The sequence below is a fragment of the Tympanuchus pallidicinctus genome, unplaced genomic scaffold (assembly GCF_026119805.1).
Source record: "Tympanuchus pallidicinctus isolate F22 unplaced genomic scaffold, pur_lepc_1.0 scaffold22, whole genome shotgun sequence".
Lineage (NCBI taxonomy): Eukaryota > Metazoa > Chordata > Aves > Galliformes > Phasianidae > Tympanuchus > Tympanuchus pallidicinctus.
The window spans coordinates 33159488-33181236 of NW_026294739.1; the positions used below are offsets into that span (position 1 = coordinate 33159488).

The 21749-nt window shown below is 35.6% G+C and overlaps 1 protein-coding gene and 1 long non-coding RNA gene across 4 annotated transcripts; one reads left to right on the plus strand and one right to left on the minus strand.

The window, feature by feature from the left end:
- Positions 1–96: 96 nt before the first annotated feature.
- On the minus strand, positions 97–12800 carry LOC128082684 (uncharacterized). Its single transcript, XR_008207782.1, has 5 exons — positions 12695–12800; positions 9759–9840; positions 8718–9367; positions 5860–6430; positions 97–1268 (listed from the first exon to the last, which is right to left on the minus strand). It is a non-coding gene; the product is annotated as an uncharacterized LOC128082684 (long non-coding RNA).
- On the plus strand, positions 9298–21453 carry SLC7A9 (solute carrier family 7 member 9). Of its 3 annotated transcripts, XM_052687108.1 has the most exons (13): positions 9299–9440; positions 10318–10443; positions 11578–11725; positions 12633–12875; positions 13487–13612; positions 13935–14034; positions 15551–15595; positions 15920–16043; positions 17713–17816; positions 18604–18700; positions 19464–19613; positions 20154–20328; positions 21209–21453. In XM_052687108.1, the coding sequence occupies exons 2-13, from the start codon at positions 10339–10341 to the stop codon at positions 21271–21273; spliced, it is 1482 nt and encodes a 493-aa protein (XP_052543068.1). In that variant the 5' UTR covers positions 9299–9440; positions 10318–10338; the 3' UTR covers positions 21274–21453. The 3 variants fall into 3 exon arrangements, with proteins under 3 accessions (XP_052543069.1, XP_052543068.1, XP_052543067.1); XM_052687107.1 differs by having other exon boundaries at positions 20154–21287; XM_052687109.1 differs by lacking the exon at positions 19464–19613 and having other exon boundaries at positions 9298–9440; positions 20154–21287.
- The last annotated feature ends 296 nt before the right edge of the window (positions 21454–21749 follow it).

Genomic DNA, 21749 nt, shown 5'->3' on the forward strand with positions numbered 1-21749 from the left:
TTGCAACTTGGATTAGGTACATGAACCCATCTAGAACAAGAAAAAAATGCAACATAAAAAGCACAGACATTGAATAATAAGTAGGACAGACTGAACTTTACTATTCCAGTACAAGGTCTTTTTATTTCACATGCTTTCAGTATGTGGAACATTACTTTTTTTCATACACTGTCACAGAATACAGGCATTTAGCCAGCAGAAGCCTTGATTCAACCCTGGTCACTAAAAGAAGTAACAGAATACTTTGGTTCCATTTGAAATCAGAAAGATGGGTTAGGTAAGATTTAGGTTACCATGTGGAGAATTGAAAGCTTTTGTTTCTTTACAAATACATGCTATCATAGAAACACAAGATCCATCCTTCTGAAGCTGTTAGAAAACATTCCTCTTCATTTTTCATTAATTCCCATAACAATGGACTTTAAGAACATTTTTACACCACAGTAACCATGGAGTTAGGCACCACTGCTGAGAAGCATACACTGCAACATAATTGACATGACATTCTAGTCAAGTGAGTGATAAAATACAGTGTTTCTGAAACTTAATTTAGGAAAGGAGCATAAAACCAACCAATTATAAATAAAGCACTGGCAGGCAGATGAGCTAAGAGAGAAATGTATCTCACAGTGGTGTGGAATAATAGTAGAAGAATGCAGGATCAGCAGTTCTGAGAAATGGCAACCAGGAACTTCACATGATGACTGTACAACATCATATTACACTCTATTTCAACTGTCGGATGTGACTAGCTTCCTTACTGCTTTCATTTTACAACTATTAAACACGCAATTAAAAAACACTGTGTAGCAGAAACCAGTATTAGCATTTGAAAGATATGACAAAGAAGTTTATCTTGCAAAAGGAATATTCCTCTTGGCCGAAAGCTAGTAGTCGTCTCCATCTCTCACTTCTGAAGCAATACTGCGATTGTCATTGCTGTGGCACCACCATAGCATCAGCTGTGGCAGTTAGAAAAGTTACTTACACAGTCCATCACTACCAGGAATGGGTACCTGGCCTTATTAACTTGTAAATGATCGTATGGAGTCCACTCTTCCAAAGCACGCACACATTCTTTAACATTGTTTTCCTTACCTAATTAATTCACTTGAAACTGTATGGAAATCAGGTCTTTGCAACCCCTGGGCACTGGGAAGAGGTACTGCCAGAATGTTCTCTCACAAAGATGATAGTTAAAGCTGGGTCAGACTTGGAATCCTGATAACTGCTACCTCGTGCTTGAAGTGACTGCGACTCTTCCTTTTCTGTTGTAGTAGTCAACAGGAAGATAGGAAAGAGAGAAAGAGATACTATGCAAGTCAGAAGCAAACAGGACAAGATAGAATAAGACTTGAACAAGGATCAATAAAAAGCAACTGCCTGTTGTTCTTCTATTTAAAGTAGTATCAACATTATATTAAGAAGAATATTTGTGGTCTGAACACTGAAGGTGAAAAGAAGGGTACCACTTTCAAAATAAGCACGGGTCTGTTCTTTTCATCTTCAATGTTAAGCTGTATCAATAGAATAGGAGGTCCACGTTCACCTTACTTCAGCAGAGTAAATGGTTAAACAAACAAAGAACACTTTAATGAAAATAAATTATGCAAAAGAATAAAACCTGAACAGTTTAGCAACCTGTAATTCTCTACACATTACAAATTTAAAGATGTTACCTCTCGCTGTATTAGACATGATTACAGGACCCTCCCAATTAACTACCAGAATCTGCTTATCTCACCTTTTCTCCTCTGAGTGAAAAAGATAGTTCCTCCCCACTGTAATTTCTTTGAACTTCCTAATATTATCCAGTAGTTTAGATTGACCAGTTTAATTGTTTCTATCTCTGCTTCTATGAACAAAAAAGCAATTGTGTTAAATCACAAAGAAGCTTGCTTACATCTGACAAAAGTTACTTCCATTCCTCTTTGAAAGGAGCTTTAGGGAAATAGGAAGTTTCAGGTCTTTAACTAGCATTCAAAAAAACAAAGGAAGAAGCAAAACTTGTAATCATTCTTCACTTTTCTGTCAACATCAAGGATAGAAATAATTACTTCAGCAACCTTTGAACCACACCAAACTGAGCAATGGGATGAAGTTCATGAAAGAAAGCAGCACTGGGAACAAGTGTGGAAGGCAAAATCTTTTTAACTGTGAAACAACTATCTTACCCTCAAAATCTTGACACTAGCAGAGGTTGCAGAGCTTTTATCATACATATTCATTCAATCTGTTCTCTTAATTCTAACTATTACCACATACTTTGTGGACATTTTATGGATATTATAAATCTCTGAAAACTGAACTTCTCCAGCTTGTATGATTTGCATAGAGATCACTTTGGTATGTACAAAGCACATGCTGTGAATCCTGCTCACTGTTTAAACACATGCTCTTTAAGACGACAGAACAAAACAGGAAAGAAACAAGAAAACATACACTGAGATGTTTAATAACCAAGCAACCATGAACATTCCTCATGATTCAAACAGTTATGAAGCTTTTTTTTGGTACGGCACATTTGGTTCAGATTCTTGCCCGTGCTGGGATTAGTTTTAATACCACAAAACAAGTCTAGAAACATGGGAAAATATTGTTAGAAAGAAAACATGTATTAATGTTTCCTGCTTCAGTTTTAAGTGCAAGAAATCTATTCATACACATCATGAAACTGAGAAAGGATTATTACTTTCCTCTCTGAATGAAATTTTATTAACCATCCATTCAATGTACTCTTTAACTTAACAAGCATCAATTTAAGACTCTGATGACAAGCACTGCAGAACAAGCATCATTCTTGCTGACAGAATCAGGACAAATTCTGACCAAAAAACCCTTCTCCCAGCTTGACAGCAAGTCACTGCTTCTTTCTTCCTACATTTTTTGCCAATTAGTTTTCATGTACTCTGTTAGTTTTAAACATACTTTCTAGACTTTGCCACTCCAACATTCTGGTGAGAATATCATGAGACACATCAATAAAAGCCTTATAAAATTGATACTCCTCATCCACTTGGCTAATTATTTTTAGAAATAAAGCCAGATTTAGCTTGACTGATAAATGCATATTTACTGCAGCTCATTCTTTCAGAAGTGCAGGGCCATGGCTGCTAATGCTAGGCATTACAGTAATACAAAGTACTGTTTCCTATTTGCATAAGCAACACAGTTTTCATGCATCTTTGAAGTGAAGATCAACTACCTATTCTGAGAAAGTAATCTTTTAATTAGAATCAGTCACCCAAATGTGAATGCATTGAAATTTTGCATCCTTGAGTGAATGAATTTGTCCCATACACAAGCATAAAAGTCTTTTTAGTTAGCCATTTGTCTTTGCATTGTCTACTAGTTACTATACACATATACTACTATAAACAAATGATACAGGAAAGATGTTATATTGCACTACAAAAGCTTTACCTCTGACCATTTATTTTTGTTATGCACTGACATTAGCTACTACTTTACCCCAACCAGTGCTTGACAGAGCATACTGACTTTAAGTGCTCTCCTTCTTACAGCTTGCTGACTGTAAAATGAACTCATTAAGCACTGCTACAACTTCCTTTCACAAAATAAAATAAAAACAGGAGAAAGTACTTCATTTCTTACCAAGGAACAGAGATAACAATTCAGAATTTGTACTCCTGTGGTCATGTTAGTTTCATCACTTCATTTACAGACCATATTCTGTTTGTAACAACTAAGCATACTTGATTTTAACTTGAAATGTAAACACCACCACCACCTAAGAACAAACAAAACTCTGTTGAGTCTGGAATAAACTCAAGCAAGACAGATGGATGCATCTTCAAAATACTAATAAAATAAGGTTTTCAGAGGTGAGCTGCAGAGATACTGGAAAGATTCTACTACTCAGACTGGCTAAGAAAAGTATGCCTTATAATGTCCTATGCTCAGCTGGTGATTCATTCTCTAATTTATAGCCTATGACAACAACGTTATCTATAGAAGCTGATTTCAGATTCCCTTATGCTTATCATTAAGTTGAGGTGAAACAGCAGACACAGGTTTTTCAATTTTTCTTTGTAATGATTACCAGAAAGTGTGCAATAAGTTACGTACAGATCAAATTATTTCCCCAAATAACAGCACATTCAGAAGAGAATTATACCCAGCTGCTGACCTTTCCCTTCATGCACTTTTTAGTATAGAAGGAGCTGCATCTTTCTAGCCTGAACACTGGCCTTCAGCAACTCAGAAGAGAGAACCTTCTAGCATTCTTAAGCCATAAGAAATTCATGCAATTATACGGGCAAACAGAATTCAGGCGTCCCAAGTGTTTCTCCATTGGGATTACAAATCCTTGTCTAGAAAAAATCAGTTTTGACATTTATAATAGCTCCGTGCATTCATCCTGCTCTGCAAATATAATGGAAATAAATAATAAATTTACACTGACAATCAGCTAGAATATCGAAAAGATGCATTTTGAGGACTTCTGTCTTTAAAAATGTAGTTTCGCACCAACACCTGTAGAGTTTTTTTTCTTGTACTCAATTTCAACACATCTCTACTCTCTAAAGATATACTGTAGTATTTTAAAGTTGTTTTACATACCAAATAATTGGTTTTGATAAATTTAAACTCAGATTAAGTACTGTAAACATAAAATAAAAAAAACAAAACAAAAAAAAAAAAAAACAAAAAAAAAAAACCAACCTCACCTTGGTTCCTAAACAGAACACACAGCATTTCTGACTTATTTGTAGTGGTTAAGATACAGCCTAAATTTTGGCACAGACAGGAATTGATTATTATTTGAGAGAACTTTAAATTCTGATTTTGAAACTAATGAAGAATCCTCATGGCAATAAAAAACATCTACATACTGAGATGATTAAAACCCTTCTAAATTATTCAAATAATTACTGAATCAGACGACTTCTTGTGGCTTATCTTCAGTTATACCTGCTCTGAAAGATGTTGTTTACCTCCCTACCTGAGGGGAAAAAAAAAAGGAAAAAAATACAACAGATCTGGAAGACATTTTTATCCACCTCATTATAATGATTTGTCAGAATAACTACTGAAGTAGATCTACCTACCATTAGCAAACCTGAAGACTTCTCCAGCAGCCTTATTCCTTTTCCTACTTTGTCACAGGTGCCCAAACAAATATACTGTGAGCAAAAACAAAGGGGGAAAAATATTTATTTCAAAAAATATATATACTATGGGCAACAAAAACAACACACTCATCTAATCTTTCCTATTTACATAATAGTATGACAGTGGGCAGCTAAGGTCCAACAATCCACTCTTACTCCCCCAGCTCAACAAAGCAGGGCAAGAAAATATAAAAAAAAAAAAACACACTGATGGGTTGAAATAAGGTGGAGCTTTAAGAAAGGGGAAAAAAAAATGCAAAGGCTGCATATGGAAGCAAAGAGAAGTAAGTAATTCTCTGCTTCCCATCAGCAAGCAATGTTTTGCCAATGTTTAGTTACTTCTTAGGAAGCAAGGCCTCAAAAAGCACAGCAGTTTCTCAGGAAGACAAATAACTGTCTAACAAGAGGACCCCCCAGTTCCCAGTTGTTATTGCTGAGTAGAATACCAAATAAGTGTTGGATATCCCTCTGTTTTGGTTGGCTGTCCTGGCTGTGTCCTCACTGCATCTCCTGCCCACCCCAACCTCCATGCTGCACTGCTCAGCACTAGCCATAGCGCTGCTGTGACATCAAAACTGTTCTAGCTACAAGTCAAAGCACAGCAGTGTATGGCCAGCCAGTACAACTGACTGCCACAAGAGCCAAGGAACTTGAAACCATGAGCATGACCTGCTTGACACAACTATTCAGAAAAATTGTTTTCTTACATTCCACTAAAACATACCTGGAATTTCTCGTGAGAAAAACGAAATGCACTTAAGATCAACAGAAGTGAGATAACTTCTTAGAGCATATCTGTTAACAGCAGGAGTCAAAGAAGAGCAAGTGCAAGTAAACACACTATTCCTCTGATAAAAATGAAGTAACCTGTTAGGCAGCAAGGTAAGAATGGAAAGTATCTATTCTGAGATACCACTAAGCTATAAGTAAAACCTCCAAGTTAGAACAGTCATTACCATCCATTTAGGAACTGCCAGTCCAGAAAAGAATACGTGCAGTACTGCAAGCAATAAATACCAGCCCCAACAAACATTAACCTTTATTATTAGTGATAATGGTAATAAAAGCTAAATGTATATGCTGTTTTCTTGCTGTTTCCTGAATTCAAGTTGAAAATTACTTCTTATGATATGATTAGTAAACAGTATTTGAAAAGGTTCAAACTACACTGACAGGACTAGCCCACAGAGTGCTTCATTCTGAAGTCCCTTGAAATTTGAACCCCTTGATCTCTTCATACATATACAGTTGAGAGGGAAAGAGTCTTCCCCCATTGCTGTAGAATGTAATTCCTCCTGTCCGTGAAGGAAAAAAGAAAAAAAAAAATAAATCAGTATAATTCTTGAACTCAGTGTTGTGTTTTGCTGCTGTTTTTCTTTTAATTTTAAATGGTTCAGAAAAGGATTGCTGGTAAAAGTCCTTTAACAGCTCTATACCATCTGAAGATTAACCCTTAAAATAAAAATAGATAACAAATGAATATACTCCATTTTTATAAGTAAACAGGCTAACTCAAATCAAGCCACTCGCAGAAATGTAACACGTCCATTCAATAAATGAGAACTTTCCAAATGCTTACTTAATACTGATTCAATAAATTGATTGCTCAGTGAAAAATTAACAGATATTTAATGTTGCCTGTACTGTATCTGAACAAACAAAATAAAGGCTAAGTGTGATGCAGAAAAAAATCTGAGAACATCGAGGGATGCAGAACATCTACCTGCATGTAAAATTCAAAGATTACTCACTCTAAATACACTGCAGAACTCAGGAATACATTATATAATATTCAATACAAAGCTAGGTATATACAATTGATAGATGTAGAAACATCAGTGAATCACAACAACGAAGATAAATTTTTAAGTCTTTATAACAGATGCAGAAAAAGGAGTAAATTGTTGATGCCTGACTTTTCATCCGCTTAAATTAAGATTCTGACTTTAATATTCTTTATTCTCTGTTGGCAAAACAAACAAAAACAGCACACAACTCTGCTGTTCAGATGGTAACTTTTGAACAAGTTGGTTACAATGAAAAAGCTTTTCCTGAAGTTTAACCCTGCTTTTAATTCTTACCAAAATAAAGTGGGCAAATAAAATTGATAGCTGCAAAAATGCAGCTACAGCTTTGATTTCAGTACTGATATTATTTTGCAATCCCATCCTCATCAGTGAACTAGATGAAGGGACAGAGTACACCCTCAGCAAATTTGCTGATAATGTGAAACTTTGAGGAGTGGCTCACATACCAGAAGGCACTGTTGCCATTCAGTGTGACCTGGACAGGCTGGACAGCTGGGCAAAGGAATCAGATGAGGTTCATCAATGGTAAGTGCAGCATCCTACACCTAGGGAGGTGTAACTATGTGCAACAGTACAGTTTAGGAGCTGACCTGTTGGAGAGGAGCTCTCCAGAGAAGGGCCTGGATGCCCTGGTGTGCAACAGACTGGCCAGGAGCCAGCAGTGTACCCTTGTGGCCAAGAAAGCTAGTGGTATTCTGGGATACATTCAAAAGAGCCAGCAAGATGACAGAAGTGATCCTCCCCTTCTGCTCTGCTCAGGCCACATCCAGAGTACGGTGTCCAGTTCTGGGCTCCTCTGTTTAAGAAGTGCACAGAACTTCTATAGAGAGCCCAGCAAAAGGCCACAAAGATGACTGGGGCCTGAAGCAACTCCCTTGTGAGGGAAGATTGAAAGACCAGAGTCTCCAGTATGGAGAAGATGAAGAGGTGATCTTCTTAATGCTTATGAATATTTAAAAGACAGACGTTGAGTGGATGGGGCCCAGGTTCTTTTCAGCTGTGTTTAGCAGCAAGACAAGGGGCAATGGGAACAAACTCGAACACATATATACACGAGGGATAATCTCTTCACTTTGAGGGTTACGCAGTACTGGAACAGGCTGCCCAGAGAGGTTGTGGAATATCTGGAGATACTAAAAAATGCACTAAAAAATGACTCTTTCCTGTGCAACCTCCTCCAGGTAACTTGCTTTAGCAGATGGGTTAGACTCAATGATCTCCAGAGCTTCCTTCCAACTCCTATGATTCTGCGATTCAGTCTCAGAAAAAAGGATGCTGCACAGACCGGCTCTACCATAACAAAACATGATAGACATAAACCAATATAGGGTTGTCTCGCATTTTCTTCAGTCTATTTTTTTAATCACAGATTTATATTAACATTACAAAAGCCAGGAATTTCTGTTGATCAAGACTGCATGCTTAAACAGAATAATAAAAGGGGAAAAAAAAAAAGGCTGTCAACATGCGAGCATACAGCTGGGACAGAATGCTAAAGTTTGCTTCTCTCATTCCACGTCATGATTAGTTTTTGTGTTAGGAACATACAGACAACCTCAACTCTTGACTAGTTTTGATATTTAGATCCAACAACGTGGACTTATTTCTAATCCTGTACTACTATTTTTCTTGAGGCACTGCCATAACAGTAAGTCTTAAAATGTATTAATCACATTGAAGTCTGTTAGTTTAACAGTAGAAATAAAGAAGTTGGTTCACATTTGACTTAATTAGGACTTACAGCTTGCATTACTAAAAATGATGTGAAACATACAGGTTTTTTTGCTAGTAGTTTCAGGATGACTACCACGAATGAAGCTACCTTGTTTCAGCAGACAGTATTAGCAATGTTTTCCTGGATATATAGGTGTACAGAAATTGAGACAGGTTTTCTACCCCTACAGCAAGATTTTTAAACATCTACAAAAATGAAAACTTGAAATGCAGATGAAAGGAACACAAGGTGCCTGCTCAGCTGTCTTCAGGTTAATGAAAAACAAATGAGAGATTTCTGCTCACACTTTTCCATTTCCTCAAGATGAAACAAGCTGTTTGTACGGGATGCACTTAACATCTGGACAGATGCTTTTAAACACATCCACACTACAATTACTTCAAGTTTATCTTCCACAGTTTCTAAAGCAGAAATATCATGACATGAAATTAAAATCTACCTAAATTATGATTTCCTCTCACTACATAATAAAACGCTTAGGTACTGGACAAACATTCTTAACAAATGGAAAAAAAACCTTTTTGTTTTAAAGATAAACTAATTGGACTATTGGTTTACCTGTGGTTCCCATCTCAAAGCTTCTTGTCTGAGAACAGGTTTAATGATTACCTTTTATAACCTCTGTACTTAAGCTGCTGTTGCTTCTGCATATTCTGGTTTCTGTGTTGCTCTCTAACTGGCTGGTAAATCTAACGGGAGAAAAGAGAAACAATATACAGAGCTCCCTGGATCCCTGAATTACACCAAGGAAATACAAATAAGGTAAGTGACAGAATGAATTACTACAAGATGACAACATATTCTAGACAAAAAACTTTGAAGAGAAACATTGGGCACAAAGCTGTAAGAGTTCAGTGACCCAAGCCCTACATTCCTTACACGGGCAGTTTTCCATTATAGCTTGAATCTTAAGTTGGATTATGTTGATTATTAAAATCTTTAAGTCATAAACCAGGTTTCTCTATAACAGAAACATTTCTGAAGACCAACAGTACAGAGATGGATATTCCATCAATTTAAAAGGCTACAAAAGAAGCCAATTAGTGGATTTGAGCTGAATTGTCTGAACACGAAGCATACCTGAATTATTGTCTCTTCAGCTGCCAAACAATCTTCAAGGTTCTCTTCAAGGTTCAGGTTCTAACAACTACAGGTGGAGAGTCTAAGGAGAGAGAAGATTGACTGAATCAACAGCGGGAATTGGGACTAATCTATTTTAACCTCCATTTCCATCACTACTTCAGGTTGGATTTTATTCTAATGCTGTGTGAAACAAAATTCCCAAGAAAATACTACATTCCCAAGTCTAAAATTAATTTTTTTGAAGTCAAATTGTTTACAGTCTAATTCTAAACAGAATATAACGTTCAGTAGAAGACATTCACTCTAAATCAACACAGAGAAGAACAGCAACACTTTCTGAAGCAAAGAGCTGCTATTTAGTCACAGGAAATGACACCTGGTCTAACATACTTGCATCTCCAAGAAATCAGGAAAAGGCCTAATTTAACAATGATCAGGAATTGTCTCTTCAGTAAGAAAAGCAGCTGGCTTCTAGGTGAAAGATTAAATCAGCCTGGTCTCCTAGAGGCATTCAAAAGAGAGACTACACTGGTTTTTTGTCCTTTAATTTATTCAGATATTTCAACAAGTAAATCAAATGGGTGAAGGAAGCTTGAGGAAAAGAAAAGAACAGGACAACAGAACAGAGGATGGACAATCCATTCAGAGTCAGGAACCCCAAGCTATGAACCTAAAAAAAGAGGTAAATGTCAACACCCACTCCTTAATATGTGCATGTGAAGGGCTGGCACGGGGAGGCAGTAAGAATGTATTTGTGACTATGCATTATCACACTGAAGTTGAAACTGCTCTTACTTGCAACAGCGTACTGGTTTCTTCATGATGTGGTTGAATTACATTTTATGAACTCATTAACTATGTACACAGCTCTGATATAAGCACCATTAAAAGAAAGAACATATAATTTTCAAGTCTTTAAATTATTTTTTTTTTTAGTATTTTCTACTTCAGAATTGCTCAGCTCAGCATAATGTTATGAACTTCACTAATTCTCCTCAGAGGCTGAATAGGGTTGGTTCAGCTCACTGCTTCTGCAAATTTGTTAGTGTATATGTGCATTAAAAAGCTAATTGCACAGGAAGACAAATAGTAATTTTTCTTCTCCAGAAAGTGATAGATGCTTTTACAGAGAAGATATGCCACTTTTACCTCTGACAAGACTCACAAAGGGAAGTGTAATTTATCTTTCAGTTTAAGCAACCTGGAAAATTATACTCTGCATAGCTTCACTTAGGTGCTAAGATTCTGGACTGGCAAAATACTGATGCTACTAGACTAGCTGTAACTTAAGGAGAATTTAAGATGCCCATGCCCTTGACTTTTAAGGCTGAAGTTTTATTAGATTTATCTAATACACAGATCACTACAAGGTCTGGAGAACGTGATCTTTTCATCATGTATCGATATTAAGGTAATTTCTGGGCAGAAAATACCTGAAGCAAGGAGAGTAGAGCAATTGCTTAAAGAAGGATAGAATCCCTCCAAGAAGGCACGTCTTGTAAGTTATAAAAATTCAGAATTCAAGTCTTCACCAAAATGTGAGAGTTAAGTCAAATACAGATAATTGCTCATTTGTACAGAGTTGATTTTGAGACCCACATAATTCAAAGTACGGTTTATGAAAACAAATATGCAAGCTGGCATGCCACAGGCCATGTAGGTATTTGGAAGAAAAGAAATTCCAGTTTACTAGTTAGCTGAAACTTCATGTTGAAAGCGACAACAATAAATCACTGATGTCAATTACTATTGTTATATTAAACTAAAAAGTAGTTATTAGAAATTCCTTCACCAAAACGTCTCCTTCTGTTTCAAGGTGGGCCTGATTAGTGGAATCTGTATGATCGTTGGCACAATTATTGGTTCAGGTATCTTTGTTTCTCCAAAATCAGTACTTGCCAATGTTGGAGCAGTGGGTCCTTGTTTAACCATCTGGGCAGTCTGCGGAGTTCTCGCAACACTAGGTAAACGGAGTCCACGCAACAAGTTTGAATTTTTGCTTAAATCATTTAATTTACTACTCTGTGTCTGCATATAACTCATTTCAGAAATTAGGTAACAGCACCTAGATTAACATCAGTAATACTCTGATGACTGCAATAAATGTGTTGTTTATAAACAACAGATTAAGCTATTAAAATCATAAAGAGCATTTTTAGCTTATTTCTTGAAGCAGGATTTAAGTTTTGTTCACTTTATTCACTAATTGTAATGAAGAGAACACCTACTTAAGTCACAGGCAAAATACTATGCAAGATCTATCAGCAGCAGCCTGGTATTCCTACTGTTTTTCTATAGTTGTGTAAGTCTAAGTTTCTCATACAAAATTTAGTACTAAGCACCTCAGAATATTTCAATTAGGAAAAGAAGGAATTAGGTGTTCCTTACGTCAGATACAGAGCATAAAAACCACCATTTCTGAGTAAGATACCAACTACCACAATGAAACTAAAAGTGCCATTGTACTTTAAAGATGAGCTCAGTAGACATTTTTCTTCTGTGCAACAAGATCTTTTTCCCCATAGGTTTCTAAAAAGTACATCAACTTACTGCAGTTGTCATCTGATGTTAAGTGTTGGCTCTTAATAAAATCAGAACCTTTGTACTTGATCTATGAGTCTTAAATGCAACTAACAGTAAATTCTAGATTGTCACTGAAGTTTCAGTGTTTTACCCAAACTCACACACATCCTCACAATTCACAATTAAAAATCTGATGTGCACAGTCAAATGTACACAAACATGAAAGAATTAAGGATACATTACATACATCTACTTCTGCAATTGCAGAAGTCTATCTATCAATAGCCAATAGTTTAAGATAGGTATAAACCAAACAAAAAAATAACAACTGTATTTCTTGCTGCTCAGGTGCACTTTGTTTTGCTGAACTTGGTACAACGATCACAAAATCAGGAGGAGAATATCCTTACCTTATGGAGGCCTTTGGCCCAATACCAGCATTTCTGTTTTCTTGGGCGAGCCTGCTTGTCATAAAACCCAGTTCTTTCGCTATCATATGTCTCAGCTTTGCAGAATATGCATCAGCTCCCTTTTATCCAGGTTGTGATCCACCTCAAGTAGTCATCAAGTGCCTTGCAGCAGCTGCCATTGGTAAGACTTTTTTATTATTTTATAAGTGGCAAATTCCATAATTGCAAAGCAACTTCTGTTTATCCTCATCTATTTCAGCACAGTAAGAATTCAGTACATTAATTCTTATGAGGACAGCAGGAAGTAATGCTACACTAAAAGGAATAGAACTGTGGAACAGTGTTTTATTTTGGACCAACATATTAATTTTTATTCATTATTTTTAAACTACTAATAGCAATTTATTTTAATTTTGGAACAATACGGTAGTAACTGTGGGAAGGACTCACTGACTCAACACGCAAAATAGATGGTTTGCTTCCAGCCTAGGTTTCTTCTTCACCAAGAAAAATACAGCCATAAAACAAACACTTATCTGTAGCAGAAAAGGAAGAAAAAACGTTACCAAAGGTATTTCTGTATTATCATAATGCAATGCAGTTCTATGTACATAATTTTGTTGTTATTAAAGGTAGATACCTAATTCAATCAATCATTCACGTTAAAAATTGTGAGTTACATATATAGCCTATGAGGAAAAAGCATTAAAGGGAGGAAGGGAAAAAATGCTCAAACTTACTTTTCTCTCGGCTCTGACAAATTTAATGCAAAACATGTTTTATTTCTTTTAGTGGTAATTACAATAGTGAATTCACTGAGTGTGAAGCTGGGAAGTTATCTCCAGAATTTTCTCACAGCTGCTAAAATGATAGTTGTGGCAATCATTGCCATAAGTGGGATTGTTCTCCTTGCACAAGGTAATCAAACATACATTCACTTCCAACAATTATTTTAGTTTCTCCTACGATCTTTAAGAATTTCCTACTGACAAAAAATGGCACAAAAATAAGGCTATCTTTCTTCAGTGTTGCTGTCCCAAAGACTCTTCAAAACTACAGTACTTTCTTTAAGAGGAAGTGGGGTAAGGATTTCAATACTACCAGTAAGTTCATAAAAATTCTATTAATTGATTTTTAACAAGATGTTTCAAAAGACCCAAGAGATGCTGGAGTTTTTCTTCATCTAGTGACGATTAGCCAAATTACAACACTGTGTCACTAGTATTCATCTTATTTCCAGGAAAAACCCAAAACTTTCAAGATTCTTTCAAGGACAGTAAAATTTCTATTAGCTCTATTGGTTTGGCATTCTACAATGGACTCTGGGCATATGATGGATGGTAAGGTATCTTTACCGGTGTTATCAGTTACAGTGTAACAGCCTTTAACTCTCTCCTCCATTAGAACTCAAAAGATGTAAGTTAACATCTAAATTTTCATAAATAATCTCGTAATGAACTGTGCACAAAAAACAGTATCCTCAATTTAAAAAGCCCACAGGTCATTGTTTATTAGGGAAAAATTTTACAGTAGATTCTGATAAGACTACTGATTTGGTGTAAAGATGGTTAGATACTGTAGTAATGAGAGAGACATAAAAACAGCTAATTCCATTAGGTTCAGGCAAAAGCTCTACAGGTTACCCCCAAAGTCCATGTTTTATGAAACGTTCTATTAGTACAAGAAAATGTAAATATCAGAAGTTTTAATTCACATGGTTTTACATCTTTTCTTGCAATTATCGTAGCAACAATTCCTTCCCTGAAGCTCCCAGTGTATATCTCAACTGTTTTGTTGTTATCTATTGTGCTAATACAAAGAAAATATGTTTGACAATAATCATAAATACGGAAGGTGTTAGGTTTACATTCATGTTTTAAATGAAGCATCCATATTCAGTAACTCAGAAGACTACTTTTCCTCTATTACTTTCATCAGAATAACCTTATTTACCTGAGGAATATAGATAATCTCTATAATATAGATAATCTCTGCTACAGTACAGAAAATATACATTTCACTTCCTGGAACTAACAGGAAAGTGAACTGGGCTTGAGGCTCTGCTGATACAAATCTAAGATTAAAAAAAAAAATAAATTTAAATAAATAAATAAATCAAATTCAGACAAAATATCAGTCCAGATTTAAATTGATTACTCTGTAAGGTTCTCTTTTCAAGCTTGAGGCTCCCAACTCAAGCGTGCACATCTGTATTTCAGATACTTACCTAGAGTTTTTTTTGGGGGGGAGGATAGGGAAGGCTACTGCCTAAATCCTGAATATTACTTCAAAAACCATCAGGGACTGAAATTTCAAAAGCTGCTGGGCAAACTATAAGTATGAATTTCCCCTCATGTTTTCAGAAGCAGAAGAGTAAAAGAAAAAATAAAATGTTTTAATCTTGTCTGTGGTCTACTGAAAACGTGTACCTGAAACTGTAAACTCCACTTTAAGGTGTTTACAACATAACTTAAAGAGATATTGTTAAAGATGAGTAGACTTGAACTTGTGTCCTTGCAATGGGTACAGCCAAACAGTGCTTTTACTTGAAAAGATTTAGATATTACAAAGGTTGAAGCTCAAAGGAAGCTTCTGGTTATTCCAGGACATTCTACCTAGGAGCTAAGACAATCTAATTCAAAATTATACAGACGCTTCTGAAATTGCAGGATGCATCAAAACTTGAAGGAGGAAAAAGTTAGTTACTTGAGGCTCACAGTTGGATAAGAAACTCATAATTTTTTTTTTTTTTTTACCAGCAGTTTTACTTTTTTTTTTTTAAAACTGGAAAGGCAAACAGTAAGAGGAAGTAACATCTGATTGCTAGTAACATCTAATTAATGTCTTTATTTCCAGGAATCAACTCAATTATATCACAGAAGAACTGAAGAATCCTTACAGGTAAAAAAAAAAAAACAAACAAAAACGAAAGTTGTATTTCTACCAATAAAAATAAAACTCAATTTTTATACAAGCAAGCACATATTTTGGCTTGACTTCAAAAGGAATGCTTACTCAAACTTTGAGTACTAGCAGACAAAGAGCTATCATATATTCTGCCTTTCATAAACATGGTTTCTTTTTTTAATCCAGATTTCTGTTGCTCTACAGTAAAGGAACGTAAACAAACCTGAAGAGTACCCGGGGAAAAAGAGTCCAGTTTACTGCAGTAACATTGCCAATGACACAGCAATGCTAATGAAGTCTTACTTTTGCATTCTTTAGAAACCTACCACTATCTATAATTATTGGAATCCCCCTGGTTACAGTTTGTTACATTTTGATAAACATTTCATATTTCACCATAATGACTCCAACAGAACTCCTGCAGTCCCAGGCAGTTGCTGTGGTAAGTCTCCTTATTTTGTAAAAAGAAAGCATTTGAAGAAGGCTGTGTGCATTAGAGCTTCTTCTGCAGTAAAAAATAAAAAGCAACACGTAAATTTAAGATAGAATTATAGAATTTAGTTGTGAACAGTCAGCCTCACACCTTCATTCCCCAACTCCCGTTATCTTCTTAATAAAAAAAATAATTTACAATGACCAAGTTAAAATGCTTCATCATATCCCAAGAAAAAAAATGCAAGCAAAAGTAATGCGGTCTTTGAGGTAACATTCTGTAAAGGCTACAGCTCAGCAGCTGTTTTTTTTTTTCCCCCATAAGCAATAAGAAGTATAAGGAAAAATAGCTGCTACTTTGTCCTTGCCAGTTTTCCAGTAGTTCAAAGAAACAAGTACATGCAAAAGGAGTAGATTAGACCTTATCATTCTGAAGGTAGCAGTCAGCTGTAGGTCACTTCCTCATTAGATCTAATTTTAACTTAACATGATTAAGGGTAATCATTTTTTCATTTCTGCAAGACATACTATCGACAAAGTTTTGTAAATATTATTCTTAAGATTTTAGAAATGTGTGTAAGTACATCTGTCCCTCCAGTTCCACTCACTACGTTTTCCAGGGGATCCATCTCCCAAACCACTGATCAGTGCCTTACAGCAATTTTTCACTGTTGGTTTTATGTAAAAACAAAGAGCATCTCATATGCATACAGAAGGCAGTATAACACAATTAAGAGGTACATAAAACATAAAAATTCTCAATCACATAAAATCTTATAAAACATAATTTTGATGAATTTAGTTATCTTTGTTTTTCCTCCACCAAGAGGTGCAGTACCTAATCCAAAGTACAGTGCTGATAAAGATCACCACCTATGTAAGCTAGCACAGAACTAGCTACGAAGTGATGAGACGAAGAGAATCCCAACTGCTACTGGGCAGTACGAAAGTAACACAGCAAACAGCAGAATGAGTGCTCTGTATGAATGCATCTCTAAAAGCAGCTTTGTTGCTCAATGCTGATGAGTATCCTGCTACTGGATAAAGCAACTATACTTTGATAGTAAACTTGAGCAGAAGTAGAACTCTTTATGCTTGACTTAAAAGTTAATCTACTGTTAAAATCCAAGACGCCCCTCCTGTCCAAGTTTTAATTTAAATTCCCTTGCAGCAGACCAATGTATCTACATTAGACCCAATTTATCATGTAGAAACTGTAATGTAACAAGGTGGCAGAAACTCTGCAAACTTTGCACATTTGTCCATCATATGTTCACCCATAATAATGCCTCAGAATAATAATGGTAGTGAAGATGTAACTTCTTTCTCTGTAGGTTGTATGTATACAGTGCTCTGCAGCAATCATATCTTTTGTTTTGCAGACACCCCCAAACCAAGTGTCTTAAACAGAATTGAATTTCACTGTATTTTTTCCATATCAGTCTCCCAGTGTTTCCTACATACGCTGCATCAAAAACACCAGGACAATAAAACCTCTCTTCCTTATAGAGTCTTACATGAATTAATTCAAGTTCTAATCTAGCTAACTGCTCTTGAATATATACAATGCACATTTTATTGTTAAAAATACAGTCTATTTTTGAAGTGGCACCAACATTTTAATATTTCAAGAAGTAGTTAAAATAACAAAAGTGATTAATTTTAATCCCATATCCCAGACATTTGGAGACAGAGTCCTTTATCCAGCCTCCTGGATAATTCCTCTCTTTGTGGCCTTTTCTACAATTGGATCTGCCAATGGGGTATGTTTTACTGCAGGCAGGTAAGCTCCCATTCCAAGTATCTTAATTTTCTTTTTATTTCCAAGAGTGAAACAAAATAATGTATTTATATTCAATCAGAATAAATATAGAGAGAAAACAACTGTGAAGTACTTGCAAATCTAGCTGCAGTGTATTTTGCACAAAGAAGCAATTGCTATACAGATTTGAAAAAACCTCCTCATTTCAAAGTAGGTAGAGCTTTTTTTTTCTGGCTGAATTTAAAGCTAATCATTAAGCAAACAAGAAAAGATTAAGAATTAGAACGTGACTACAGAATTAACAGTCAAAACAAGAACTTGAAAAAGTGGCTGTTCCTTTAGATCTATTGCTCAACATTGCTATTTACTGTTTTCTAAAAAATGAATACTACCTGAACACAATAGGAATGTACAGACTTTGAGAAGGCTGTGAAGGTAGTTCTTTGATATAGGAAAAAAATTAAAACAAATACTCTTTAATAAAAGACACAGCCGCTACATTTTTTTTCCAAAACAATCCCAGATAAATGAAATGTGAAACTAATCACTAAAACCAGATTTAGTTTCAAGTTCTGTGCATTAATATCAGTTATTTCCACTATTTCAGTTTACTGCAATATTCCCTAAGTACCACTGTATATTAAAGGAAATAGCAATGCGCACTAGAGGAAACTCAATTCAGATGCAGCTGCACAATAAAAACAAATCTTAAGATCAATGGTATTGTGCCCTTCCTCTTTCTGGAGAAGTGAACCCACTTGAACTCCACCAGACTAACAAGCTTACCTTTCCTTTTTTTTTTTTTCAGACTTGTTTATGTAGCAGGCCGTGAAGGGCACATGCTAAAGGTGCTCTCTTACATCAGTGTTAAGCGCTTAACACCAGCGCCTGCTATCATATTTTATGTAAGTATGCACCCTAAGTACAGAGAAATTATGACAAAAGTGTTAGCAAGCACTTTGAAAATTTCCTACCAGCAGTCTTGACACATCTTTGAATCTCTGTGGGATTGGGATCTGTATATGACTACAGATGAGACGAATATTGCTAAGTATTAAGGGGAGAAAAAAAAAGACTGCAGAAGAAAAGCAACTCCTTAATTTGAGAAGTTCCATTCCACAGATAATTTTCAAATCAAAATGCTATGAATCCATAGTATGAAAATTAAATTAAAAAAACATTAAAATATTGGCATCAAATCCTTTACTTTACAGGATGCCTGTAGAATACTTCCTGCTGCATTCCCTCCTTTTAAGGATGCATTTACACCTTTCCATTTTAAGATGACTTCTCTACACTTAGTATTTTAAAATAAAGCTAGACATTTTTATACTTTACCTGCTTACATAAAGGTTAAACCAGATAAACTCAATTTTATTGCTCCATCCACTCCCAGTAAATTCACTACCCAAAAAAATATATTTAAGTAATGTCTTCTTCCACATGGACAGTCAACAACAAAATGAATGGGTACATACAATTTAAGTCTTGGCTTAGAACAGAATTTAAGCTTCACACAAGTGGCTGCAATTCACAAGTATTCAAAATATTTAAGCAAAAGCACACAGAAATCAGGCTCTGAATGCTGTAAACAAACATCCATACAGGGACACAAGTGTAGTTCAATCTTTTATAATAGGCTATGCTAACTTTTCTTTTTGTTTTTAGGGGGCTATCACTATTATTTATATTATCCCTGGTGACATTAACACACTCATAAACTATTTTAGTTTTGCGGTCTGGATATTTTACGGTTTAAGTGTATTTGGACTTATTGTTATGAGGTTTAAAAGAAAAGAACTCAAGAGACCAATCAGGGTAAGTTCAGCATTCAGTATGGCTTTTCTTATGTTTCCATAAATAGCATAAACTAATTCTAGAAGTTTGCATACTTACACAACACCCTGAGGCAGATGCCTCTGCCCCACATGAAATTTAGCCCTTTATTTGTAGCTCCTTCAAGTTTTGCACCAGGACAAAGCTGAAGTCTCCAAAGGTGTCCAAGCAATGTTTATTTTCACACACACAGACTACAGTAGAAGTTCCGTTTCAGACTTTCAGGGACGGGAATCTACAGTCAGCAGACACAAAGACAGGTTCAGAGTTCACTCTATTGGAGTAAGGTCACAAATCCATTAAAACACACATGTGAATTACTAGACTGCAATTAGCAATATAAACATATTTTTAAATGACTTCCTCTATCCATATTCTTGCTACTTTAATTGCCAGATCTAGTTCTAGAAATGTTGTAAGGCAATGAAAATCTGCCTCTTGTATGTGCAACTTCTATAAGAATGGTAAAACAACTCGCTAAGTATTTCTGTGAATATTATTATTATCATTTTTAACTTGCAGATACCTTTGGTCATTCCAGTTATAGTGACATTAATATCCATTTTATTGGTACTGGCACCAATCATCACCGCAGCTGAACTGGCCTATTTGTACTGTGTTTTATTTATACTAAGTGGACTTATATTTTATGTACTTTTTGTTCATTACAAGTTCAAGTGGTCTCAAAAAATATCAGGTAAGCATACCTCCTCAATCGCCATTCAACAGAACATTCTTAAGCTTTACAGTAACTTAAGGTTAAAGTAACTACTCCAACAAAGCTCATTTTATGGTCCACCCCAACTAAATTATATAGTGGAGGAAACAGAAAGGGAGGCAATTTTCCAGACAGAGAAGTTAGTAAAGCTCACTGCGTGTCACTGAAGAGTGTTTTATCCATTTCTGCAAAAGAAAAGGATGTCCAACTTAAAGCAACAAAGAAACTTAGTTTGCAGCTCTATACATCGCAGTAGTAACGCAAAGAAGCACTTTTTAAATAAGCAGAACTACTTTAGCTGTAACGTTAGCTTTTCAGAAAGTTCCTCCAGTCCATAATTAGAGAGCAGCAAATATTCTTATGCCACACAGCACTTCGCTGTTGGCTCAAGTTATCAGTTTTATTACGCTTACTAAGTACAACATCAGCATTAAGACCAATATTAATCAGTGCTGTTGAGCAAACTGAAAGCTGCAAGCAGTGTGATCATTTATAAAATGATTTTGCTTAATCTCAAAAGGAACTCTTTAATAATCTCTCAAAATGTGATACGCAGCAATTTCTGAGAGAACAGCTGCACAAAGCAGAATTAACAGTTCTATATACAAAAAAAAGTGTTTCCCCATCCTGAGTTACCACCTATTACATAATTATGCAGATAGAAATAGTTCACTCTATGACAAGCAAGCTACCTAGAACACTTCAGCGTGTTTTGATTTCCCATCCCTTAATTTAAATTTTAGATATGAAAAGACACACAGCAACTTCAAAAAATATTTTTAATAAGAAAAATGGTATTAATCTGAATATAAGTACTTCTTTTCCTGGTAAGGCTTCTAATAATGAATTTCCTTCTCAGAGCCAATCACTATGCACCTTCAGATGCTTTTGGAAGTTGTTCCACCAGAGGAAGTTGCTGAATAAAATATTTGGTGTGAGATGACGTGTTTTTAAGTGCTACATCAGTTGAAGGAGATTCCATTCAGTTTGGGGCACACTTAAACTTTCTGAATTGCTATGTTCATACTAGTGGGCAACATTTTTGCAACGCTACTTAGTACGTGAAGTAGATTAAATTTAAGAATAAAAGATTTCTAAGCCAAATTAGTACACAGCAAAGCTTTTTTCATTGTTTGCCAACACGTTAAGCTTGTCTTTCCCTTCTGCGCTAGTGTCACTTAAAATAAGGACTTCTCAATTAAAATGATGGTAAAACTTACCTGTAGCATTTGGTCAGAACCCCTCTCTTCTTCCTGCTGAAAGAACAGATAAGTACAGACAACAGCTCATGTGCAGCAACAGCTACAACAAGACATACAAAAACAGGAGAGACAAAAGGCAGACTACCTTTAGTTTCTCAGACCAGTGTTTACTGATCACCAAAAAGTCGAAGATTGAGG

Bases quoted from the DNA above. Each gene is read 5' to 3' on its own strand.
- SLC7A9 (XM_052687107.1), top strand. From the start codon at position 10,339: ATGGGTGAAGGAAGCTTGAGGAAAAGAAAAGAACAGGACAACAGAACA. The intron at 15,596-15,919 runs GTAAAAAAAAAA...TGCATTCTTTAG, and splicing joins GAACTGAAGAATCCTTACAG to AAACCTACCACTATCTATAA. The intron at 18,701-19,463 runs GTAAGTATGCAC...TTTTGTTTTTAG, and splicing joins CGCCTGCTATCATATTTTAT to GGGGCTATCACTATTATTTA.